Raw genomic sequence first — 27,143 nt, 5'->3', positions numbered from 1 at the left:
CTTCTCCATCTGGAGATGACGTGGGTTACGTGCTACAGCACAGGAATGCCTTCAGTTTTGGTCTTAAATCCCCTTTCTTGGTTTCTCCAAGTTTATCCCGCCTCTTGGGTTGCTTTCTGGCTCTAATTTCCAAGGTTGTGAGTAATAGTTCATTCAGGAATTCACCCAGGGCTCTGGGATGTCAAGCACACTTTGGGCCCGGCCTTTCTCTCCCCTCTAGAGAAGTAAGCATCAGGTATTTGAGGAAGATCAAGAATTCCTTGAGAAGACCTTCCCTTTGTCTCCAACTCCTGAGGACGTATCCTAATTTCTCACTCATTACAGACCCCTAGCAAACAACTGTTGAATACATGAAAAGAATGGGAGAGGGTTAAATCTCTACTGCTAAGAGTATGCCTTGGATATACTCTGAAACGCTCTGGTGTCACGCATCATTGCGGAGGGCTGGGAACTGAGAGTGGTCAGGTCGGCCCCAGCCTTCATGCCTGGTGGGAGAGACCGTAGCACTGTGCTCCAAAGGACAGCCTGCTTACGCCAGGCTTGCTGCCCGAGACACAGCTCACACAGACACAGAAGGTGCACTTCCCCTGCGACCATAACTGAAACATCGTTAGAAACTGTATGGACAGCAGCTCCCTAGACACAGTATGCCTCAGCCCCATGCCGAACATCACGGCTAATGCAGACAGGCAGTGACGTCACTCTTCCAGCTGTTACACAGGTGACAGGGGATGACAGGACACTCTGTGTGCTACTTCAGGCACATCCACAACATTCTCTGTTTTTCTTCAACTCAGGACACAATAATGGAATGCAAGTGAACTGAAACATTAACAGTTGTAATTATAGACTGGCTTCCTTTTTTGGGGGGGACAGGGTCTTCGTATGTAGACCTGGCTGTTCTGGAACTTACTATGTAGACCAGGCTGGCCCTGAACACACAGAGATTTGCCTGCTTCTGCCTCCCAAATGGGACTAAAGGCATGTACCACCATGCCGTCCTAGTTCAAGGTTGGTTTCTTGGTTTCTTTGTTGGAGTCAGGGACTCTCTGACTAGCCCTAGCTGTCTTGGAACTCACTATGTAGACCAGGATGGCCTCAAACTCACAGAGATCCACCTGCTTCTGCCCCAAGTGGGATAAAAGGCATGTATCCCATGCCCAGTGGTTTCAATTATTTTTAGAAGCATAAGGATTACAAGCTTTGAACTCTCACCATTTGCTGACAGCCAATTGCTGTGTGCATTGTGTATTACAGGTCTTTTGGTTTCCAATGTGAGAACAATTAAAACACCACAGATGTGAACATAATAAAAACACCAAAGGTGGCTGCATATTCTTAATGCAAAGTAGATGCTCCAGAGGCTGGGTAGCCGCTCAGACATTCTCCTTATTTACCTGTGAAATACTGTGTGGCTGTGTATGCAATCAGATCTGTTATCAACAAAGCACTTCCCTAGCTGTGGAAGACCCTGAACTCTCTCAAATCAGGACCGTTAGCTACCACCAGCACAGGTCACCGTCTTTCTCTATTTCCCTTACTTGTTTGTCTGTATGTTGAGAAGGGAGCTGGCCTGGAACACCGTCTGTAGCCCAGACTGGCCTTGGATCTATAGCGATCCTCTCATCTCAGCTGACCCCTGGCATTAGAGGTATAAACCAGCACACCTGGCTTTTGTTTTCTTGTTTAAATTTCATTGTCTTTCCAAAAGCTTACTTTATGGAAGAGCCAGCTCTGACCTAAGAGAGGAGGAAGGAGAAGTGGTGTACAGTACCTGGGGTTTTTCTTTCAGAAAGTCAGGGAGCTGAAATTCTCCTTTATAGACCTGGAAAGAACAGAGCAGGAGTGAGTTTAAGGGAATAGGAGCCTCCTGGTGCACATCTGCAGCCACTGGGCTGCTGCTTCACTTCTGGGGCATTTGGAATGGGAGAGAAACCTGTCAGTCCAGGGGCCATGAGAGAATCAGAACTTAGGGAGACCCCCCCAACCCCCTGCAGTCTACCCCCATGCTCCTGAGCTGGCTGGCTAAGAAAGGGCAGGGAGGGAATCAAACTAAAAATGCCATTCCTAGTAGCTGGGAAAAGGCAAGCCCGTGGTAAGCTCCCTCAGAATTCACCTTGGTTTGGAGCAAGCTCCTCCTGGCTGCCCATCAATTTTCCAGTTCCAACTCTGGATTGGAGTCAACTTCAGGTTCCTCAATTTACCCAAGAATCCTATTAAGCTGACCCTTAAAGTGACATCTACTTAAAGCTCATAGATCTTTTCTTTTGAGACATCATTTAGCCAAGAATTACCTTGAACTTCTAATTCCCGTCTCTGCCGCCCCAGTGCTGGGATTCCAGGCCTGCATCATTATGCCTGGTTTGGACAGTCTTGGGCATCAAATAAAGGACTTCTGGCATGCTAGGTAAGCACTCTACAAACTCAGCTACATCCCGACTCCATGCATATATGTTGGAATACTTGGTCCCCCAGCTGGCAGAACTGTTTAGGAAGGGTTAGAAGGTGTGGCTTTGTTGGAGAAGGTCTGTCACTGGGGGCAGGCTTTGAGATTTCAAAAGACTCACACCATTCCCGGTGTGCTCTCTCTCCACTTCCTGTTTGTGGGTTGGGAAATGAACTGAGTTGCTGCTCCAGTGCCAACATGCCTGCTGATTGCTGTCATGCCAACTTTCATGATGGACTCTAGCCCTCTGAAACCTTAAGCCCAGTTAATTGCTTTCTTTTTATGTATTGCTTTGGTCATGGTGTTTTGTTTCTGGAACTGAAAGGTAACTAATATGGTGTATATATGCACACAGACATGAACTTGCACTAAACAAGCATCTATAACTAGGACAACAGTTCTGACATGAGGGCATACAATATAACAAACCCTCACTTCAGCACAGTACGACCAGAGCAGTCCCAGGAAACAACACATGCAGAATGGATGAGTAAACCATAATCCAAGCAGCCGGGAGGTGGAGGAAGGAGAATCTCAAGTTTAAGGCCAGCCTCACCTACATAGTGAGTTAAAGGCCAGCACAGGCTACTTGACACCCTGTCTCAACAAAACTCCAAATAGGCGGGATGTGATGGTATATGCTTTTAATGCCAGCACTGGGGAAGTAGAGGCAGGCTGGCCAGGGATACACAGCGACAGTCTGTCTAAAAGAGGGTGTGGCTCATTGGTAGAGTAATTTCCTAGCATGTATGATATCCTAGCTTTAATCCTCAGGAACATTCAATAATAATAATAATAATAATTAATAATAAATTATTAAACACAGTCAAAGTATACAGTGTATACTCTACAGTGAAAATAATATGAATTGCTATACTCCTAATGACAGAGATGACTTGACACATAATCATGATAGTGTGTTGGGGGGACAGATCCTAAGAAATATATTGTCTTGATAATGTAGTCATATTGAGGTGTGAGAATTCTGTGATCTTTTAGTGATGTGTTGGATATACTTACTATATATATACTTAAGCAGAGCATTTTTTTCTTTTTGTTTTTTTTTCTTTTTCAGAGCTGAGGACCAAACCCAGGGCCTTGCGCTTGCTAGGCAAGCACTCTACCACTGATAGGAAAAACTAATAATCAAATTAACTCAGTGGCTTAATGTTAAACAGTGATTGCTTGCTGGTCACGGTGGTACATATCTAGTATGCAGTACTTGAAAAGCAGAAGCAGGAGCAGAAGAATCTTGAGTTTGAGGCCAGCTTTGGCTACACAGTGAGACCCTATTTCTTTCTCCAAAAGAAACAAACAAATAAATATATTGCTACTAAAACACATACATACCCACTGTTTAAGTATAAAAATGTTTCAACACAGTTTGCAGTGGTTTTGTCTTTGTTCTTTTAAGAACTATTAATGTCATAAAGAATGGAAAAGCAGTCTATTAAAAAAAAAAGTTTGAGCCTGATGTGGTGATGCACATCTTTAATTTCAACACCCGGGAAGCAGAGACAGGTGGATCTCTGTGGGTTCGAGGCCAGCCTGGTCTACAGAGTGAGTTCTAGGACAGCCAGGGCAATACAGAGAAACCCTGTCTTGAAACACCACACATACACACAAAAGTGACAGCTGCTGGGTTCAGAATTACTGTGATAAGAATCTATGGATCTGATGAGAGTCACCAGATAGCTCCCCAGCATACAAAGACATGCTCTAAATGATGGTTTAAAAGACAAACAGCTGGGCGGTGGTGGCACTCGCATTTAATTCCAGAACTCAGGAGGCAGAGGCAGACTGATCTGATTTCAAAACCAGCCTGGTGCAGGACAGCCAGGGCTACACAAATAAACCCTGTCTCAAAACAAAACAAAACAAAAACCAATAATAATAATAGTAATAACTTAAAAATAGAATTAAATTAAAAAGAAACAAGCAAACAAACTAGGAGGAGTTAAGCCAAAAGGAATTCGATATTGGATTCTGTTGAAGGATATTTGATCACATTTTGACACTCCGAAACTGTCAAATAAAGTTTACTTTGAATCAGCGGGCAGAGCCAGCAACTAGCTGACTGGAATTAGCCAGAGAGAAGCCAGCCATTTGGATAGAGAAAGCGCACAGGAAGGAAAGAACAGGGAGTTGAGTGTGGTGCTTTCTTTTGGTTTTGGGAGGAGTGAAGAGACATGTCTCTTGCTAGGTCTCCAGCCAAAAAGCAAGGTTGCTGGTTGCTTCTCGGCCTCTCTGATCTAGCAGGTTTTCACCCTCACATCTGACTTCTGGGTCTTTGTTAGTAAATAGAACAATAGAGACTTAGTTTAAACCTACACATTGTAGCCGCAGCAGAGCGGGAGCCCTGGGACCGAAAGGCCCTCCAGGCCATGGCCTGAGTGGCCAGCAGAGTGCTGACTGCAGGGCCATTGGGCCACAGATGATAATTAAAATATCAATTCATGTGTAGCCACTAAGCCAACAACAACAACAAAAAAAAATCAAAATTCTTTAAAATTTTTTTATTTATTTGTGCTTGTGTGTACGTGTGTGTGTGTGTGTGTGTATGTGTGTGTGTCTGTCTGTCTGTCTGTGTTTATGTCTGTATATGCCACATGAGGAAATATGCTCAGAGGGGCCCAAAAGGGTGTTGGATCCCCTGGAGCTGGAGTTACAAGCAGTTGTGAGCTGCCTGGTGTGGGTGCTGAGAATAGGACTCAGGTACTTTGCAAGAAGAACAATCAGGTGTAATAGCATGGGCACATGCCACTAATCCCAGCACTTGGAAGGTAGAGGTGGCCGAGCTTGGTCTACACAGCAAGTTCCAGGACAGCCAGGACTACATAGAAACCTGTCTTGAAAAAACAAAAGCAGCAGCAACAACAAAAGACTATAATGTAATAATAGAGGGGCTCAGTGGTTTAGCTGCTCTGGCAGAGGACCCAGGTTTGATTTCCAGCACCTACACGCTGGCTGAGAGCTATCCTTAACTCTAGTTCCAGGGGACCCAATGCCCTCTTCTGACCTTGGAGGGCACTGCATACATATGGTACATATACATGCAAGCAGTCAAAGTACTCACACACCTAAAATAGAATAAAAAACCTTGAAACTTGTTTTTTAAAAGATTATATTACAATCTGACTGCTGTTTAGGTTACACTACCTGCAGCACCGCTTCCCCCATCATGGATACTGACAGGTACCTGCTGAGACACTATCTGTCAGTCTCTAGCTGTCACATTTCCAGGTCCAGTTTCTGATCTGGGAAAGTGAATTTACATGAAAGGAAGTATTTGTGGCCACACAGCCTGCTCCCTACTACCTTCCCTGGCAACAGGCTTGCACTGTGAAACCACTCCTGTGTTCAGAGAGCTAGAAGAAGAGACCCATCTTCAGCCACGTGGGCTTGATTCTTATCGGCAGACACCCTACCATATTGTCTGTCTCCGGTGCTGGGGGTTCAACTCTCCTTGGAGCCCCAAGTATGTTGCTGTCTGCCTGTTTGGGGCGTTAGTAACTCTTCTAATAAACTTATCTTCCAACAAACCATCTCTTCAGTTTCCTCCTGCATCCGCATCTGAGACCTTTCAGCTGCACTTGGTCCCATCTCTAGATGCTAAGATTATGTGTGTTTGTGGTTTTAAACTGCTAATAGGCCTGAGGACAATGTGTTATGTCTCAGCAGATAAGCAACAGGGTTGAAATTATTATATTGCAACAAATACCTAAAATGTGGACAGTATCACCATGGAGAAGCAGGTGGGAGCCAGGACTTTAAAGAGCCTACCTATGAGCATTTTAAAGGATGGGAGGGATAACATGGAGGCAGGGAGAGCTTTTCCAGAGGACCCCGTTCAATTCTCAGTACTCACATCAGGGGGTTCACAACCACCTGTAACTCCAGCTCTAGAGGATCCAATACCCTCTTCTGGACTCTGCAGGTACTTCTCCTCACATGTGTGCCTGCATGTGCATGTGCGCACACATACACACACCATTAAAAATAAATATATCTTTAAAACAACAAAAAAACCTCTCACACATGTCCTTGAATCTTTTAAAAATTTATTTATCTACCATCCCAACCACATTTTCTCCTCCCTCCTCTCCTTCCATTCCCTCCCCTCACCTCCCTCCCCAACACACCCCCAACCCACTCTTCTGTTTCTGTTCAGAAAGGGGCAGGCCTCCCATGGTATCAACAAAGCAAGGCATATCAAGGTGCAGTAAGACTAAGCACCTCCCCTTGTATTTAGGCTGGGCAAGGTGATCCAGTATGAGGACTAGGTTCCTAAGAGCCAGCCAAGGCATTAGGGACAGCCTCTGCTCCCATTGTTAGGAGTCCCACCAACAGACCAAGCTGTACAACTGTCACATATATGTAGAGGGCTTAGGTCAGTCCCATGCAGGATCCCTGGTTGCTGGTTCAGACTCTGTGAGTTCCTATGAGCCAGGCTAGTTGTTTCTGTGGGTTTCCCTGTGATGTCCTTGCCCCCTCTGGCTACTACACTCTTTTCTCCCTCTCTACAGCAGGATTCCCTGAGCTCAGCTTCATGTCTGGCCGTGGGTCTCTGCATTTGTTTCCATCAGTTACTGAATGAAAGCTCTCTGATGACAATTGAGGCAGTCACCAATCTGATAACAGGAGAAGGCCAGTTTGGGCTACATATCCACTATTGCTAGGAGTCTTAGCTGGGGTCATCCTTGTAGATTCGCGGGCGTTTCCCTTATATCCAGTTTCTACCTGACCCCCAAAAGCCCCCCTTTCCAATCATCTCTTCTAGTGCTGTCCCCTCCATCCCCCAACCTGACCCCTCAAGTTCTCATGGCCACCCACCCCATGTCATTGAATCTTAACTCAGTTGGTTATATGGACAACTTTCTTCCAGATGTATGTGCCAAGGAAGTAGAGTATTTGCCACTGTCAAATAATAAAACAGCTGAATCCAAAGTCCTGTGTCACACACACAGGAGAAATAAGGCAATCAGGGAAAATTGTAAGACCCAAAGTCTATGTTAAGGGTATAACGTCATACTATTCTTTCAAGTGTTCCCTGAGTAAAGTCAGAGAGATAAAAACTCTTAAATAACAAATATATTAACCTTACAAAGTTCACTGGGCTAGATGGTAAATATCAGGCTGGAGAGATGGCTCAGTGGCTAAGAACACTCGTTCTTGCATAGGATCTGGTTTTGTGGTTCACAGTCATCCATAACTACAATTCCAGGGGATCAGACCCCATCTCCTGACCTCTTTAGGCATCAGGCACACGTGTGGCAAGCAGATATAAATGTGAGCAAAACATTCACACACATTTAAAAAAAAAGAATCATATTAGGGGGCTGAAGAGATGGCTCAGCAGTTAAGAGCACTGGCTGCTCTTCTGAGGACCCAAGTTCAGTCCCTAGCACTGACACTGGGCAGCTCACAACCACCTAAAACTTCAGCTCCACTGGATCCAACACCTTCTTCTGGCCTCTGTGGTTACTGTCCCCCTCCCCCCAACTTGTAAAATCTTTTAAGGAAGAAAAATAAAACAATAAATCTTAAAACAAGTGTGTGCCCTGATGCCTCCTCCTCAGAGAGGGAGGGGGGAAGGGGTGGAGAGCATCATTTGTGGAGGGACTGAAACCCAAAAAGAAGTATACGATATAACAGGCAGAGACTATTTTAGGCTTTGTGGGGCCACACAGCCTCTGTTATGTCTCAGTGCCCAGCTCCACCCCTGTAGGGCACACACAATCCTGCACAACATACAAATGAGACAATGTGGCATAGCTCTGGTAACAACTGATCTACAAAACAGGTGTCAGAATAGATCTGCCTGTGAGTAATGACCTAAAATCTCTAGAACTTAAAAAAAAAAAAATCCTTACAATGAGAAAGCTTTATACAACCTCCAACAGTATGTACTGGTCCCTAGATTACGTACTTGGTATTGTACTAGACACCTCAGACTTTAAAGTTCTGCTCACAGTTTTCTTCAAAGTACACATACTATGTTTTCCTTTATTTTTTGCAGTGCTGTGGATGGATTCCAGGGCCTTGCACATCCCAGACAGGCCCTACACCACTCACTAGAGCCCAACTCCATATTTTTAACTGCAAAGGCCAAAGATTAGTCTTAAAAGTCTTTTCCCATCCAAGGTCGTAAATTCAAAATTTGCCCTAAATTAGAACATCCGTTATTCTTTGCCTTTCTTTCTCTAAACTCACTACAATTCCTGCTTTTGTCTTCCCAATTATACTAAAGTGCACAGAATAGCTTAAACATAATTATGTGCAGAATTGGATTAATTTTAAATTTCAGTTCCTGATAGTCCCTCACCAACAGTACATGCTTTGCCTGCTACTCATCATTAATACAATTCATTATTCCTATTACTTTTCCCCTTGAGGGATTATGACTTGGTAGTTTCACATGCAGAGAAAACACAATCCTAGCCAGGAATGACAATACAGGAAGGAAGCTAGCTTTGAAGTTTACATTCCTAGTCCCTCTGGGCTTGTGTGACCCAGAAGGGACTCGTTATCTCCAAAACAGAAATGTTGTCTAACAGCTAGTGACACTCGTGTTTACATGTTCTCATCTGACTCTAAGGATTCTGGCAGCTGTGCACATCACAGATTGGTTCTTAGAAAGTTCAACAGTCTTGTCCTGTCTGGAAACAACAAGATGTTAATGTTTCCTACACTGTGAAGAAAATGCATAATTAGCTCAGAAGCACAAAAATCCACTCTGGGCCGGGCGGTGGTGGCGCACGCCTTTAATCCCAGCACTCGGGAGGCAGAGCCAGGCGGATCTCTGTGAGTTCGAGGCCAGCCTGGGCTACCAAGTGAGTTCCAGGAGAGGCGCAAAGCTACACAGAGAAACCCTGTCTCGAAAAACCAAAAAAAAAAAAAAAAAAAAAAAATCCACTCTGAACGTATCTTTAATACACACATACACACATACACACACACACACACACACACACACACACACACACACACACACACACACACACACACACACACAAAGCTACAGTGCCAGAACTACTGGATGAAGATGAGCCAGAAAGTGATTCAATCAGGACTATTGGCCAGTGTAAAATAGAAAACTTCCCAGCACAGTAAGCACGACCAATATATGAAATTAGCATCAAAACTTAGATTTTCAGCCGGGTGGTGGTGGCCCACGCCTTTAATGCCAGCACTCGGGAGGCAGAGCCAGGCGAATCTCTGTGAGTTCGAGGCCAGCCTGGGCTACCAAGTGAGTTCCAGGAAAGGCGCAAAGCTACACAGAGAAACCCTGTCTCGAAAAACCAAAACCAAAACCAAAAAACAAAAAACAAAAAACAAAAAACAAACAGATTTTCAGGCCCAGGATGGTGACACACATCTTGATCCCAGACCTTAGGAAGTAGAGAAGAAAATACATACAGTTCATTTGTTTTCATTGTATGTGTATCAGTGTTCTGCCTGTATATATGCCTATTTAGAACATTCGTGTAGTACCCATGGAGTCCAGAAGAGAGTATCAGATCCCTCCTGGAACTGGAGTTACAGGCAGTTCTGAGTCACCATGTGGGTGCTGGGAATTGAACCTGGGTTCTCTGGAAGAGCAGCTAATGCTCTTAACTGTGAAACCATCTCTCCAGCCCACAGGATAAGGTTCTAAAGACTACAGTTTAAGATCAGTGTGCTGAACCATGCTTGTCAAGGACTACGATAGCCACATTGCTATGAGTGTTGAGTGCTCCAAAGAACCAGCTACTACCATATTAAAACTGGTATCCAGCTCTCCACTATTCATTCTTTCTTTCTTCCTTTCCTCCTTCCTTCCTTTCTTTCTTTTTCTATTATCAGCTTGATAGAGTACAAATTCTTATCCTAATAGTGAAATGATTCATTGAGGCTTGCCCAGTAATTGAGTAAAACCAAAACTTATTATAAGTCACAGTCATCCTAGGGTCCCCCCCTGCTATATAGCCTCCCTGGTTCTGTGGGTTGCAGTCTGGTTGTTCTTTGCTTTATATCTAGAATCCACTTATGAGCGAGTACATACCATGTTTGTCCTTCTGGGTCTGGGTTACCTCACGCAGGATGACATTTTCTAGTTCCATCCATTTGCCTGCAAATTTCATGCTGTCATTGTTTTTCTCTGCTGAGTAGTACTCCATTGTGTATATGTACCACATTTTCTTAATCCATTCTTCAGTTGACGGACATCTAGGTTGTTTCCAGGTTCTGGCTATTACGAATAGTGCTGCTATGAACATAGTGGAGCATGTATCTTTGTGGTATGATTGAGCATTCCTTGGGTATATGCCCAAGAGTGGTATGGCTGGGTCTTGAGGTGGACTGATTCCCAATTTCCTAAGAAACCGCCATATTGATTTCCACAGTGGTTGTACAAGTTTGCATTCCCACCAACAGTGGAGGAGTGTTCCCTTTGCTCCGCATCCTCTCCAACATTGACTGTCATTAGTGTTTTTGATCATAGCCATTCCAACAGGTGTAAGGTGATATCTCAGAGTCGTTTTGATTTGCATTTCTCTGATGATTAAGGATTTTGAGCATTTCTTTAAATGTCAGGCATTTGTGATTTTTCTTTTGAGAATTCTCTATTTAGCTCTTTAGCCCATTTTTTAATTGGATTGTTCAGTATTTTGACGTCTAGTTTCTTGAGTTCTTTATATACTTTGGAGATCAGTTCTCTGTCAGATGTGGGGTTGGTGAAGGTCTTTTCCCATTCTGTAGGATGTCTTTTTGTCTTATTGACCATGTCTTTTGCCCTACAAAAAGCTTCTCAGTTTCAAGAGGTCCCATTTATTAATTGTTGTGCTCAGTGTCTGTGCTGCTGGTGTTATATAGGAAGTGATCTCCTGTGCCAATGTGTTCAAGAGTACTTCCTACTTTCTCTTCTATTAAGTTTAGTGTAACTGGATTTATGTTGAGGTCTTTGATCCACTTGGACTTGAGTTTTGTGCATGGTGACAGATATGGATCTATTTGTAATCTTTTACATATTTACATTCAGTTATGCCAGCACCATTTGTTGAAGATACTTTCTTTTTTCCATTGTATAGTTTTGGCTTCTTTGTCAAAAATCAGTTGTTCGTATGTGCATGGATTAATGTCAGGGTCTTCAATTTGATTCCATTGGTCTGTATATCGGTTTTTATACCAGTACCAAGCTGTTTTTATTACTATAGCTCTACAGTAGAGCTTGAGGTCAGGGATGGTGATGCCTCCAGAGGTTACTTTATTATACAGGATTCTTCTAGCTATCCTGGGTCTTTTGTTTTTCCATATGAAGTTGAATATTATTCTTTCCAAGTGTGTGAAGAATTGTGTTGGGGTTTTGATGGGGATTGCATTGAATCTATAGATTGCTTTTGGTAAGATTGACATTGTTACTATGTTAATCCTACCTATCCATGAGCATGGGAGATCCTTCCATTTTCTGATATCTTCTTCAATTTCTTTCTTTAGAGATTTAAAGTTCTTATCAAAAAGGTCCTTCACTTGTTTAGTTAGTGTTATCCTAAGGTATTTTATATTATTTGTGGCTATTGTAAAGGGTGATGCTTCTCTGACTTCTTTCTCAGCCCTTTAATCATTTGTGTATAGGAGGGCTACTGATTTTTTTGAGTTGATCTTGTATCCTGCCACTTTACTGAAGGAGTTTATCAGCTGTAGGAGTTCCCTGGTAGAATTTTTGGGGTCACTTATGTATACTATCATATCATCTGCAAATAGTGAAAGTTTGACTTCTTCCTTTCCAATTTGTATCCCTTTGATCTCCTTTTGTTGTCTTATTGCTCTAGCTAGAACTTCAAGTACTATATTGAATAAATATGAGGAGAGTGGACAGTCTTGTCTTGTTCCTGATTTTAGTAGTATCGCTTTGAATTTCTCTCCGTTTAATTTGATGGTGGCTGTTGGCTTGCTGTAAATTGCCTTTATTATGTTTAGGAATGTTCCTTGTATTCCTGATCTCTCTAAGACCTTTATCATGAAGGGGTGTTGGATTTTGTCAAAGGCTTTTTCAGCATCTAATGAGATGATCATGTGGTTTTTTCTTTCAGTTTGTTTATATGGTGTATTACATTGACAGATTTTCATATGTTGAACCATCCTTGCATCCCTGGGATGAAACCTACTTGGTCATGGTGGTTAATTTTTTTGATGTGTTCTTGGATTCGGTTTGCCAATACTTTGTTGAGTATTTTTGCATCGATGTTCATGAGGGAGATTGGTCTATAATTCTCTTTCTTTGTTGCATCTTTGTGTGGTTTGGGTATCAGGGTAATTGTAGCCTCATAAAAAGAGTTTGGTAATGTTCCTTCTGTTTCTATTGTGTGGAACAATTTGAAGAGTATTGGAATTAGTTTTTCTTTGAAAGTCTGGTAGAATTCTGCACTGAAACCAACTGGTCCTGGGCTTTTTTTGGTTGGGAGACTTTTGATGACTGTTTCTATTTCTTTAGGGGTTATTGGCCTATTTAAATAGTTTATCTGGTCTTGATTTAACTTTGGTATGTGGTGTCTATCCAGAAAATTGTCCATTTCTTCCAGAATTGCCAATTTTGTGGAGTACAGGTTTTTGAAGTATGACCTGATGATTCTCTGGATTTCCTCGTTGTCTGTTGTTATGTCTCCCTTTTCATTTCTGATTTTGTTAATTTGGGTGCTCTCTCTTTGCCTTTTGGTTAATTTGACTAGGGGTTTGTCTATCTTGTTGATTTTTTCAAAGAACCAACTCTTTGTTTCATTGATTTTTTTTGTATTGTTCTCTTGGTTTCGCTCTCCACTACTCTTGTGGAAAGGCTGGGGGATATATATGTGTGCATACATGTATGTATAAATCCTAAGTCCATTTAGTGTGTCTTATATAAACATGTGTTTAGGGCTGACCACTTGGGACTGGATAACATAACAAGGGGCCTGTCCCTGGAGAAAACAGACTCCCTACCTCAGCAGCCACCAAGTGGTCGTAGCTCTTCCATCTAGTCGAGGCTTATGAAATGTCCCCCAACCACACTGGCATGTTGACTGGTGTGGTCACTATGTACGTCTTGTTTAGGTAACTATATTGTTGAAATTTCATTGGGGCAGCTTCCCTGCTATGTTTAGGAGATACTATTTTGCACCAGGTGCTATTCCTGTTCGGAAATATCCCTAGACTATTTAAAAGGGAATGGAGGATCTGGAGACATGGTTCAGCAGTTAAGAGTACTTGTTGCTACTTCAGGACCTGAATTTGGTTTCCAGCACCCACATGGTGGCTCACAAGCACCTATAACTCCAATCCCAAGGGTTCTGACTCCTTCTTCTGAACTCTGCACATAACATTATGCACAGACATCCATGCATGCAAAACACTCATATACATAAAAAATTTAAAAATCTATAAATAAAAATTATTAAAAGGCAGTGGGTTGGGCACGGTGTCGTTCATCAGCAATTCCAGCACTCAAAGGGTTGAGACAGTAGATTGTAAATCTGGGCCTAGACTAGGCTATATAGTGAGCTCCTGTCTAATTTGGGCTGCATAGCCAGAAAATAAATATATGAAAAGAAACCAGAGGCTAAAGGGCATGACACACACAACCTACTCAAAAGCTAGTAAGAAAACTACATGTGCAGTTAAAAATCACTGCCGTGCCTGCCACTTGCTAACATTTAGGATCACAAGTGAGAACACTGCATGCAGCCAGTATTATTTCTATTTGCTGACAATCCCTCCCTCCCTCCATTTCTTTTTCCTTGATACCAACCCCTCAAGATCCTTGAAATTTAAAAACACTCCCCAAATCTATCTAGGTTCTGCTGCATCTTCACAATGTTTCTTAGAATCAGTGAGAGCGTGTACCTGTCAGGTTGCAGCCAGCCCAGAAAGATTTCTACTGCCCTGTTCTCTCCTTTGGAGGCATCGATAGTCATTGGCTAATCCTCCATTTTGTTTCATGTGTGTGAGTTTACTCTAATTATCACCTTCACCTCTAGTCTTTTAAAAATTTTTTAACCATTATTTTTTGTGTGTATGGGTGTTTTGTTTGCATGTAAGTCTGTGTACCACGTGTGTACCTGGCACCCGCCTAGGCCAGAAGAGGGTTTCAGATCCCATAGAACTTGAATTACAGATGGTTATCAGCCACCATGTGCACGCCGGGAATCGAACCCAGGTCCTCTAGAGGAGTGGCAAGTTGTCTGAATCACTTAACCTCATGGCTGAGCCATCCCTCCAGCCTCCTCTCCTCTAGCCCTTGACTATGCATCCTGAAAGAGCATCTCCAGTGTGCCTGTGTCCCTCACTCGAACACTTCTGCAGTTTCTGCTTTGTCCTTACATGTTCCTGCTCCTGAAATGTACACAGGTGAGGCTGGAGGGGAGATGTCAGGATTGCGGTTTTCAACAGACTGGCTTGTCCCTTGAGCTGTCTGACTTTCTGGGCAGGGTGGGCCCTCCGATTTGGATAAGAAGAGCAGTAAAGATGAGTCAGTCTTGTTCTGTCTCCCTGTTTTAGAAGTGATGTCCTGGTTTAAGGAGCTACACGGCACAGTCACAAACGTAGTGGGAACACTGCTCACTCTGCAGCATAGTTTTTCATGTCTTTATTTTCGAATGTCTTTATAAAAAGTTAGGGTATGGTTAGAGGTGAAAACAAAACAGAGCCCCAACTCTGATTGCCCGGCACTCACCATGTGGCCTAGGCTGTCTCTGGACTCACGGCAACCCTCCTAAATCAAGTACTGGGATTACAGGAGTACATACCACAGCCAGCAAAAACTGAAGTTGTTTTTAGAGATTTTTTTTTTTAAAGAAAAAGTAATTGAAACTGGAAATCAGACCTGCAGTTAACCCAGGTGCCATCTTATCCACTGTGCCATGAACAGCAGCATGGGTCTTAAAAACCAACATCTAGTTATACTGGTTTACTCTGCCCATCCCCACCCCCCAATAGATGCTGGGTCTTCTAAGAGTTAGACATTGATGGTTAGTGCAACTATTTTTGCAAGTTCTAAGCTGTCTGTTGACATAAAGAGAACTGATTTCCTTCTTTAAAACTCCAGGGGAAATTGTAAATAGCTACTCAGCTTGCTTTCACAAGTCAGTCTAACTAATGAAGACAGAGGAGGCTTGGAAACTCCTCCTCTGTGTGAGGCTCCACAGGCCTTCAGATGGGGTAACCAACAGTTGTGAAAGAACACAGAATACATCAGGAATGGCTTAAAAGAACTTAAACACACAACAGAGGGGCTCCCTGCTGTACACAGAAAAGGAGGACAAACTGCTTTATAAAGCAGACAGGAGCTCAGGAAAGAATTGACCCAAAGAGGATTTCTGGTAGACATAAAGAACAGTGTCGGGCTGGAGAGATGGTTCAGAGGTTAAGGGCACTGACTGCTCTTCCAGAGGTCCTGAGTTCAATTCCCAGCAACCACATGGTGGCTCACAACCATCTGTAATGAGATCTGGTGCCCTCTTTGGCCTGCTGTCATATATGCTGTATACATAACAATAAAATAAAATCTTAAAAAAAAAAAAAAAACAGTGTCAAAACGAGTCAGAAAAGACGGGGTTTGTTTGTTTTTTGTTTTATTTTGGTTTTGGTTTTGGTTTTTCGAGACAGGGTTTCTCTGTGTAGCTCTGACGGTCTTGGAACTTGCTCTGCAGACCAGGCTGGCCTCGAGCTCACAGAGATCCTCCTGCCTCTGCCTCCCAAGTGCTGGGATTAAAGGTATGCAACACCACCACCACCACCACCAGCAGCAGCAGCTAAATGATATGAGTTTTAAGGATGAGCCAGGCCGGCTGGGTGGTGGTGGCACACGCCATTAATCCCAGCAATTGGGAGGCAGACAGATCTCTGTGAGTTCAAGGCCAGCCTGGTCTACAGAGTGAGATCCAGGACAGGCACCAAAACTACACTGAGAAACCCTGTCCCAACAAACCAAAAGAAAAAAGAATGAACCAGGCCTTGCCACAGCAATTTACTGAGGTAGTCTTGGGATTTTCACACTGACCCTGTGAACAAATCATTTTCTAACACTTTTAATCCCTTTAAAACAGAGTGGAAGGTCTGAAGAGATGGCTCAGTGGTTAAGAGCACTTTTTGCTCTTGCAGAGGACCTAAGGTTTGGTTCTTAGCACTCATATGGTGGCTCACAACCATCCATCATTCCAGTTCCAGGGGATCTAATGCCTTCCTCTGACTTATGCAGGCAACAAGCATGCATGTGACACATATACATACATGCGGGCAAAACACTCACATACATAGAGTTAAATATTAACCTAAATACAAACAAACAAAAAACTACAACGGAGCTAGTGGGTGTCAGGGAGCATGGCTGTAACTCCAGTACTTGGGAGGCAGAGGCAAGAGGATCAAAAGTTCAGTATCATCCTAACTTCACAGTGAGTTCCAGCCAGCCTAGACTACATGAAACCCTAGTTTCAAAAAGAAAAGAAAGCTAAACAATGCAACTCACAGCTCCACAGAGGCTAGTAGTAAAGAGGACCCTAGGAAAGACACAGGGATTGCCCAGGGACGGAGAAGTGGATGAGATCTATATGAGCAAACTGGGAGTGAGGGGGGTAATGGAGGGCAAAGGTGGGGGAAAGAGAGCTTAGGGGAGCGGAAGGTCCTAGCTGGATCAGGAACAGAATGGGAGAACAAGGAAAGAGATACCAGATAAATGAAGACACCACGGGAAGAGAAAGAAGCAGAGTGCTAGAGAGGTCCCCAGGAATCCACAAAGTTCACTCCACTATAGACTACTGGCAATGGTAGAGAGGGTGCCTGAGCTGACCTACCCTGGTGATCGGATGGCTGAATACCCTGTCATGATAGAACACTCATCCAGTAACTGATGGAAGCAGATGCAGAGATCCATGGCCAAGCCCCAGGCAGAGCTCCAGGAGTCCAATTGATGAGATAGCGGAGGGATCATATGAGCAAGAGATATCGAGACCGTGATTGGAAAATGTACAGATACAACTAGCCAAACTAGTGGAAACACATGAACTGTGAACCAATTGCTGAGGAGCCCCCATGGAACTGGACCAGGCCCTCTGGATAAGTGAGACAGCTGTTTAGCTTTATCTGTTTAGGGTGCCGCAGGCAGTGAGACCAGGACCTGTCCTTAGTTCATGAGCCAGCTTTTTGGAACCTAGTGCCTATGCTGAGACACTGCTCAGCCTTGGTGCAGGGAGGAGGGGCCTGGACCTGCCTCAACTGAATGTACCAGGTTCTACTGTCTCCCCAGGGGAGATCTTGCCTTGGAGGAGGTGGGAATGGGGGGGGGTGTTGGGGGAGGAATGCTGGGAGGTGGTAGGAGGGAGGACAAGGGAATCTGTGGTTGATATGTAAATGAAAAGAAAAGAAAAAAAAAGAAAGAAAGAAAGCTAAACAAACAGCAGCCACTCCCCCTCACCCTCACCCCCCACCCCCGCAGTGGAAGTCTACAGGACAGCACATGCACTGGGATGGCCCAGCTCTAGGTAGGCTGAGGTGGGAGGATTAATTAAACCTAGATGTTCCAGCCCCGCAGCATGGTGAGTCCACATTTCCAGCGACCCCCTTTTTAAATGCCAGCACTCACAAGGAAGAGAGGCAGGAGGATCTCTGTGAGTTAGGGCAGCCTGGTCTATGTAGCAAGCTCAAGGCCAGCTAGTGCTACATGGTGAGACTGCCTCAAACAACAAGACTGTGGAAGGACACCAGGGTACAAATCAATCTCTAGTGGGCAACTGTCCCCAGGGGGTTCTGCAGAGTGAGGGGTGACTGGGCAGAACTGGATAGAGGACTGCAGCGCAGACTACCTCCCTGAGGAATCCTGCTGCAAACCAAGGAAATCAGACCTTCATCTAGAGAGCACAGGGGTGTGGGGATGTAGGAAGTGGGCTAAAGGTCACTATCTCTCTTGATTTACTAACTCCAGAAAGAAAGCTAAAGTTAAAAGCTAGGGTTCAACTGCTAGCTCACTGTAATATCTGAACAATCACTCCAGCTAAATGAAGGAGAAAAAAAGACCGTTTGGGGAAAATGTAAGTATTTACTTTACTACCTATTGGGGTGTACGTGATATATACGTTCCCATGAGTGTGTCCATGTATGAATACATGTGCACACGTATGCAGAGGCCAGAGATCAATGCTGAGTGTTTTCCTCTAGCACTCTCTACTTTATTTTCTGAGACAGTCTCACTGAACTGTTGCTCAGTGGTTCAGCTAAAGTAGCCGGCTAGGAATCCTCCATTCTCTCTCTGTGCAGCACTTGGATTGCTGACTCATGCCACTGTGCCCAGGGTTTTGATATAGGTACTTGGGACTGAACTCAGGTCTTCCCAGCTGCAGGGTGATCTCTATGAACAGAGCCATTGCTCCAGTCCCATAACTCTGCTTTCATATAAAAGGTCCAGTATAGCAACAAACATCAAAGGCATGTAGAGAAGTAAATAAATAGAATCCATAATTCTAAAGGGTCAGCAGAGGCCCGTGGGTGAAGACATTGATTGTGAAGCTATCTCTGAAGCACTGGCCTGGGATAGAAAGACAGATGGGAAGGGAAAGACCCCTCTCTCCACAGTCTGGCTGAAGACCCTCACCAGCTGAGAATCAAGAATCCAAACAATGAACAGCATCTGCTGTGAAGGCTGCTGACATGGAGACAGTAGGCCTTTTACACAGAGATACTTCAAACAATGTCAGCACAGTAAGGAACCATTCGGAACACCTGAGCAAATATAATCTTGAATATGGCTTCACTCCTTTCTCAGATGAAACTGTCTCAAGCTCACAAACAAGACTGTTTAATTTACAGTAAAATCATGCCACTTCTCCACACTTGTGATCTGGGGTTTTCCTTTCTCAGCTGTAATCCTATGCAGTACACATCAGGAACTACTCGAGCATCTCATTTAAATTCCTTAGCATTCCTTTGAAGAGACAAATTCAGAACCTTCCAAAATTATATATAAAAAGACAATGAAGCAAGTGTCTTTCAAGGAACCCATACTTGAGTGTATCCTATCCTGATCTGTCCCTGAGCACCTCTATTTCTAAATAATGCTAACCTCAAATCAATGTCAAAGTCTCTTCATAATAATCTCCAACTCCACTTCACACTAGTGCTGAGGGAGGTCAATAATCTGGGCTTCACTTGAGGAGAGAATTTGGACAACAAACTCCTCAGGCAACAGCACACAGATAGTTTCTGGCTAGTGTCAGTGACATATTGAAGAACACAGAAAGATAAGATGAACACAATGAAGAGATGGAAAATTCCAAAGAGAAATAGAAATTCAAGAAATGGAAAATGCATTGTCTGAAATGAAAATGTCACTGGGTGGCAAATTAGGTTCAGAAGAAAAAAGGATAGGTGAATTAAAAATTAGGTTTATTTAATTTAAAACTAATAAAAAGCCAGAGGGGCTAGGAGATGGTTTAGTAGCTAAAGCACTGTTATGCAAGAATGAGTTTGTATCCCAGAATCCCACATACATGCTGGGTGGGTGTGGTGTCTCCCTGTAATCCCAGTGATTGGATGGATGGTGGAAACAAGGGATTCCCCAGAGCTAGCTGGCTAGTCCTATCTGTGAGAGCTGGGTTCAATAGCAAGCCCCTGCCTCAATGAGTAAGAGAGGGAGGGAATGAGGAAGACATCTGAAGTCAGCCTCTGGCCTACAATCCAACCCCATACACATACTTAGAGCCAGGCACGGTGGTGTATATGCACCTCTCCCCATACCAATAAATACATGTAATGGAAAATTCCCAAAGAAAAACATTTAGCTTAAAAAACAAACTAAGAGAATTAGTAGCTAGTAAACCCTAATAAGGCAGGCATCTGGCTGAAGAGAAAAGATGCTGGGAAGAAATCTGTATCAAGAAAAACATGTGGTCCACAATGCATAAAATATTTAATAACTGTCTGTTTACAGAAAGAATTGCAGCCCGTGTTCTAGAGGAACCATAACAGACAAACAGAAAACATAGTTAAAATGAAGAGATAATTGCTACAGCAGATAAAACAAAATACTGAAAAATACCGTATTAATCCAAAAGAAGCCAGGAAAACAAAGGAACAAAGACAAACAGTTCAAAACTAAGAAACAAACACTTGCCGGGCGGTGGTGGCGCACGCCTTTAATCCCAGCACTCGGGAGGCAGAGCCAGGCGGATCTCTGTGAGTTCGAGGCCAGCCTGGACTACCAAGTGAGTTCCAGGAAAGGCGCAAAGCTACACAGAGAAACCCTGTCTTGAAAAACCAAAAAAAAAAAAAGAAACAAACACTTGATGGCAGACCTCATGCAGCCCAACCAGATGAGCAACTACAATACACATAAGGACTTACACACCTCATTTAAAATGAAGGGATGGTCAAACTACATTGGCCACAATACCATCGCTTAATCACTTTAAATAGATTAAAAATGAGAGGCTAGGGAAAACAGACCACACATATTGCTCTGCTGTCATCAGACAAGGCCAACTTCTAGGAGAAACTTCAGTGCTGAGGTTACCTCATGATAAGAGCTAATTCCTCAGCTGTCTGCTTATTCTCTTGGCAATGCAGACTCACAATGCATTAAACACAACTGACAATAAAAAGAAAACGGCCACAACCATAGCACTCTTCTCAAAATGTATAAACCACTAAGAGTTATCAGACTAAACAACATGATGACATTTACAGAATATCACAACTGCACAACAGTTTTCCTACATGAATGTAAGGTCACATGCTGTCCACAAAGCAATTTTAAGCATATTTAAAGAATTGAAACCATAGCATGTATGTTCTCAGACCACAGAACAATCACATTAAAAACCGGGATTAAAAAAAATCCCCAAATATTTAAAAAGCAAATGTTGTTCTAAGAAGTCTAGACTATACAACATACTAAGAGTAGAGCTACTTTTTGTTTGTTTCAAGACAGGGTTTCTCTGTGTAGCCCTGGCTGTCCTGGAACTCACTCTGTAGACCAGGCTGGTCTTGAACTCACAGAGATCTGCCTACCTCTGCTCCCAAGTGCTGGGATTAAAGGAGTGTGCCACCACTGCTCAGCCAAGTATTGTTAAATACTTAACAATATTTTTTTAAGATTTATTTTAGGTAGGAGTGTGTGTGTGTGTGTGTGTGTGTGTGTGTGTGTGTGTGTGTGTGTGTGTCTGTGTGCTTACAGTTAAGGTGCCTGCAGAGGCCAAAAGAAGGTATCAGATCTCCTGGAGTTGGAATTGGAGGTAGGTGGTGAGTGCAGGTCCTCTCTAAGAGGGGCAAGCACTCTTAACTACTGAGCCATCTCTCCAGGCCCTACTCAAGAATTTTCACATGGGATCTGCAATGCTAGGTGATCCTAAGGTGACCAGCTGGACAAACAAGAATGCCATGCACAGAGACACACAAGCAGAAGCAGCTTTGGCTGGGAACAGGCAAGTGAACATGCGACAGTACTTTCTAGGCTCTAGCAAGTGCTTGTTTCACCTGCTGCAGTTTCTTCCTTTCTTTTCTAAATAACCTATTTAAGGGAGTGTGTTACTGGGTGTGTACTTGTGTGTGTGCAGGTGTGCCCTGGTGTATGTATGGAGGTCAGTGAACAGCTTTCTCCATCCACCATGGGTTCCATGGACAGAACTCAAGGTGTCAGGCTGACAGGTGCCTTTACCAACTGAGCCATCTCTGTGGCCCTGGACATGGCTTCCGACTGCAGGGGTCAGGCAGTTAACCCAGCTTTCCTCACTCACTGCAAGTTCCCTCTTGTCTTGTAGTGCACCTTCTGCACCCTGACCCTTGCTTCTCACTGACTACGACTTCTTCTTTTCTCAGTAGGGTCGGCATGGGACATGCCATTCTTACTTGAAGCTGCTTTACCTCCTCTTCCCTCTTGGCTTTCTTGTTTAAGAAACAAGAAACATTTATTTTTGTTTTTGAGAGTTTCAAACATGAGTACTGCATGTACCACATTTCTACCCCATCTTCTCCCCACTCCGGCTTCTTCTATGCCTCCCCACCCTCTCTCAAATTCGTACTTCTTCAATTATTACTGTTACATAGCTTTTCTTTTTAAAATTTTTTATGTGAATGATGTTTTACATGAATGTATATGTATGCCTGGTGTCCACGGAAGCTAAAAGAGGGTATCAGATCCCCTGGAACTGGAGGTACAGACTGTTTATGAGTTGCCATGTGGGTACTTGTACAAGAGCAGCAAGTACTCTTTACCACTGAACCATCTCTCCAGCCCCACATATACCTTTTCTTGAGACAAGATCCTATTCTGTAGTTGACGCTGCCCTGGAATCCCAGGGTAGACCACTGTGGCTTAAATTGGTGATGACCTTTACACTCTGCCTCCCAAGTGCTGGAATTACATGCCTGCACCACCATACCTGGCTTGGAACTTCTTTTCAGCTCACTGTTCAATTTTACTTCATTTTGTAGTAGCACAAGGGATTGAATCCAGGGCCTCACACATGCTAGCAAAGTGCTCTACCACTGAGCTACAACCAAGACCCTGATTCTTCAAGTTTAACAACCAGGTCTTCAAACAGCATTGGGCTTGGCCTATGTGCACCAACTCCTATCTGTTCTCTGACTCGCAGACTCTGCGCATGTGGGCCGTCACAGCTGCATTCCTATTACCTAGTCTGGATTGCTTCCAGCTGGGAACAATTCCAGCCAACTCTCAACAAGTTTGGACAGTAAAAACGCTAGATTTTTGAGGTTCTTTCGTGCACCCAAGTAGCAGTTAGGAACAATGAACCTTCAGCTCAGCAAAAGCACCTCCCCCTCAGAAAAAACCCATAGAGTGACAGTCATCAGCAAAGAGGTTGTAATAAAAAGTCTTAAGGGTGGATGAGCTTGACAAGAACACTATGATACAGGAGACTTTAATCTGTGTCCACTGAAATTCAATGTATGCATATGCCTACATTTCTGAGGTAGGGAGGGTCTATATTTGGTCACATTGTCAAATAAGCTGCTAAGTCTAAAAAGGTTAAAAAGCTATGGGAGAGGGAGAAGGCTGAAATGTGACCCAGAGAGCATTATTTATAAAAGTGTCCACTGTCTGGGGATTAGAGAGTGGTGGGAGAGGGCATGGAACGTGTTAGCATATCGTTTCTAGTTTACTGTGTGAGTCACGGCAATCACAACACACATGACTTTGATTTAAAACTGGACAATGTATTCCTAAGATGTGCTGACTCAGGCATCATTACTTCTGGGCTCTGCACACTCTATGACAACCAGCATTTTTAGGCCTAAATAGGAACTTCTACATTCCCAGTCAAAACGTGTTTTTTCTCCTCCCCTCTCCCTCCCCTCTCACCACCATAAGTAAAGGCACAATTTCTGCAGCCACCTTTTTTCTCTGGAGTCACCCAAATCTGACAATTAGAGATCTCTTTGGAAGTATATGATCATGATTGCGCATGACTGCTGCATATTATCAGCATCTCAGTCATCAAAGGCAAAAGAAAAAAAAAAAACAAAGTAAAAATTTTGACGATACACAGGATTTGGTTTGAAATACAGCTAGCTAGTAAGACAGACAATGAAACTCAAATTCAAAAACAAGGCTGGGGTCAGCAAGATGGTTCACTAGGTTCAAACCGCTAGCAATGCAAACCTGGCAAGCTGAGTCTGACTCCTGGAACCCACATAGAAGTGGAAGAAGAGAATTTTCTCCACAGAATTGTCCTTTGACTTCCACATGCATGCCACATAGCACACACAGTAAATGTACAATAACAAACAAAAATCCAAGCACATTAGTATTGCATACATTATTACAAAGGGATCAATAATGGAATTCATCTTTTCTTTCTTAAATCTCCACCCCCAGGATGCATTAAGAAACCCTTTCAAAAGCCACAGTGTGTATAAAACACATTCTCGAGTCACATGGATTCAAACCACAGCATTCTTCCCAACTACCCCTCAAGAAAGCCAAGAGTAATCGAGCAAAGACAGCATGCACATGTGAAACTGTAGTGACTACTGTCCTGGGAACCTGGGAATATTGTTGACACACGTATCTTGGTTTACAGAAATCCCTTTCAGTCCTGTGCACAGGAGAAAGCTACTGGTTACAGCCCATTACAAAAAGACTGTCAGGGATTGCCGAGTGGGAGGCTAGACTAATGTTGGTTTGCTATTTAGCAAACTGCAGTTCAAAACTTCAATATATGAAATAATAAAACTTTTTAGAAACCTAAAAGGCAGTTCATAAAACACATGCCAAGAGATGGGCGTTGGTGGCTCACACCTTTAATACCGGCACTCGAGAGGCGGATCTCTGTGAGTTCAAGGCCAGCCTCGTCTACAAAGTAAGTTCTAGGACAGTCAAGAGAAACACAGAGAAACCCTGTCTTGAAAAAAAACCAAAACAAAACAAACAAACAAACAAATCCACATACAAACAGCTAATAAACTAGAAATGTTCAATTATATTAATCAGTGATGCCTATTAAAATTAACAAAAATCTAAATCACCTCCATTATGTTGGTTTTCAAAAGTTTCTGCAGTATACATGTGTGTTCAGCACCATATATCAAGCACCTTAAAAAAAAATCTCGACGGGCGGTGGTGGCGCATGCCTTTAATCCCAGCACTCGGGAGGCAGAGCCAGGCGGATCTCTGTGAGTTCGAGGCCAGCCTGGTCTACAAAGCGAGTTCCAGGAAAGGCGCAAAGCTACACAGAGAAACCCTGTCTCGAAAAACCAAAAAAAAAAATCTCAGAGACTTTGACCTGTTCAATCTCACCTTTATTAATCTAACCTTAATGAAAACCCTAAAATATATAACCTATATTAAGTACCAAGCACCTCTTCTATATAGTGAGTTAAAGGCCAGCTTGAGCCATAGGAGACTCTGACAAAATCCAACTCAACCTGGATGTCAAAAAAAGTGTAAATTTCATGTTTATCTTACCCAATAAAAACTTTCAGCAAAAATATAAAATGCTGATTTGAAACCAGACCTAACCACCAATGTATTTAGTCACATTAGTTCAAATCTTTAGCACTTTCTGAAACAACATTCTGTAAAGCTGCAATCCTGTTTATTTTTGTTGTATGTATTTAAGTGTTTTGTCTGCATGGATGTAGTGCACCATGTGTATACAGTATCCTTGGAGGCCAAAAAATGGCATCTGATGACCTGGAACTGAAGTCAGAGGCAGTTGTGAGCTGCCAGGTAGCAGCCAGTGCTCTTAACTACTGAGACATCTCTCCACGACAAAATGTATTTTGTATGTGTGACTATATATGTTGGGGGACTGCATGTCCACATGTATATCGAGGTGGCTATCACACCTAGCAGTTCTGTGGGTTCTGGGGACTGAACCCAGGACCTTCTATCTGAGTAACAAGCTTTACTGACTGAGTCATCTCCCCAGCCCTTACTAGTAACTTTGAACACAGCGCTAGCATATCTAATCTTTCTTCTCATGTAGCTAACGTCTGGCCTTCAGGGGGGGTCAAGAAATCACATCTCATCTAAACAAAGCCTTAAGAGTAAAGTGCTCCTCATACTTAAGGAAAGGAAAAAGAAACCAGAAGTAAGGTCACTAATAATTCTGGTGTTTGTGAGAATTTGGGGTAATCAGCTATAGGAATAGATGTCAGCATGCAAACGGAAGTCAGAGGACAACAGCCTACAAACTGAGCAGAGCACAGGGTTGAACTGTCTCCACAGCTCTTTGAAAGAAGGGTTTTGCTGACATTGCAGACTTCTGATGATAAAGCATTCAACAAGTTACAACAACGGTAATTTAAAATAATTTTCTGGTCATAAAAAGTAAGAAACAAAACAAGAAAAATCTACTCAAAACCAAATTCCATGTCTAGTTTCCTTAGTTACTTTGGGAGTCTCACTTACCCTTCTGGTGTTTTCAAGGATCTTGGGGTCAGGTTTTCCATAGTTAGGGGGATTGGCATATGGGTCATATCCAAGTTTAGCAAGCATGGGTGCAATCACGGCCATGTCTTGTAAAACATCTGGGGGTATCTTCCCAACCCACTTTGATAGAGCCCCCACGTTGACAGGCTTGATGACTTGGTCTGTTGATCTTTCCACTCTGAAAACAACAACATGAACAATAACTTACTTCAAATCTAAACAAAACCAAAACATGGTGGCAGACCCTATAATCTCAGCGCTCCAAAAGCAGAGGCAGGAGAATCAGGAGTTCCAGGATAACCCTGTGTACAAGAGCAAGTCAGAGGTCAGCCTGACTCCATGAGACTCTCATCTCAAAAACAGTTAAATGATTGTAAATTCTCTTTGATAGCTTTAAATTCTTTAATTGTCTGAGCTGCTGAGATGGCTCAGGGGGTAAAAGCACTTAATGGAGGAAGATGGCTGACTCTAAAACTTGTCTTCTGACAAGTCAGTCAAGTGTGTTGATATACTGCCTCCCCCCCCACTCTGTCTCTCTCTGTGTATGTGTCCTCTGAGCCAAACAATGTGCCCATATTCACTCACTCACACACTCTCTCTCACACACACACACACACACACACACACACAGAGTCACACCACACACATGGCAAATAATTAAAATCATAATTGTCTGCATTATGTTATAAAGCAATTATAAAAGGTTAGATGGATGTTGTCATGATTCATTAGAATAGATGGTATGGGAGCTAGGTATGGTGGTATACACCTTTAATCCCAGCACTTGGAAGACAGAAACAA

General features: G+C 43.2%; 1 protein-coding gene across 4 annotated transcripts in view; it reads right to left on the bottom strand.

The window, feature by feature from the left end:
- Tpst1 (tyrosylprotein sulfotransferase 1) overlaps positions 1–27,143 on the bottom strand; it is a 55,851-nt gene that overhangs the window by 4,431 nt on the left and 24,277 nt on the right. For 3 of the 4 annotated variants that reach the window (XM_052755568.1, XM_052755569.1, XM_052755567.1), the window contains 2 exons: positions 26,322–26,520; positions 1,775–1,825 (listed from right to left, as the gene is read on the bottom strand). In XM_052755568.1, the coding sequence (XP_052611528.1) occupies positions 1,775–1,825; positions 26,322–26,520 (250 nt within the window). The remainder of the gene's footprint in view (positions 1–1,774; positions 1,826–26,321; positions 26,521–27,143) is intronic. The other variant, XM_052755570.1, reaches the window with a different exon arrangement.

Source organism: Peromyscus californicus, unplaced genomic scaffold (assembly GCF_007827085.1).
Source record: "Peromyscus californicus insignis strain IS unplaced genomic scaffold, ASM782708v3 Scaffold_2__1_contigs__length_46816999, whole genome shotgun sequence".
In the NCBI taxonomy this organism is placed as follows: domain Eukaryota; kingdom Metazoa; phylum Chordata; class Mammalia; order Rodentia; family Cricetidae; genus Peromyscus; species Peromyscus californicus.
Note: the sequence above shows the minus strand (reverse complement) of the source record. Positions and strands in the feature narration are given on the sequence as shown.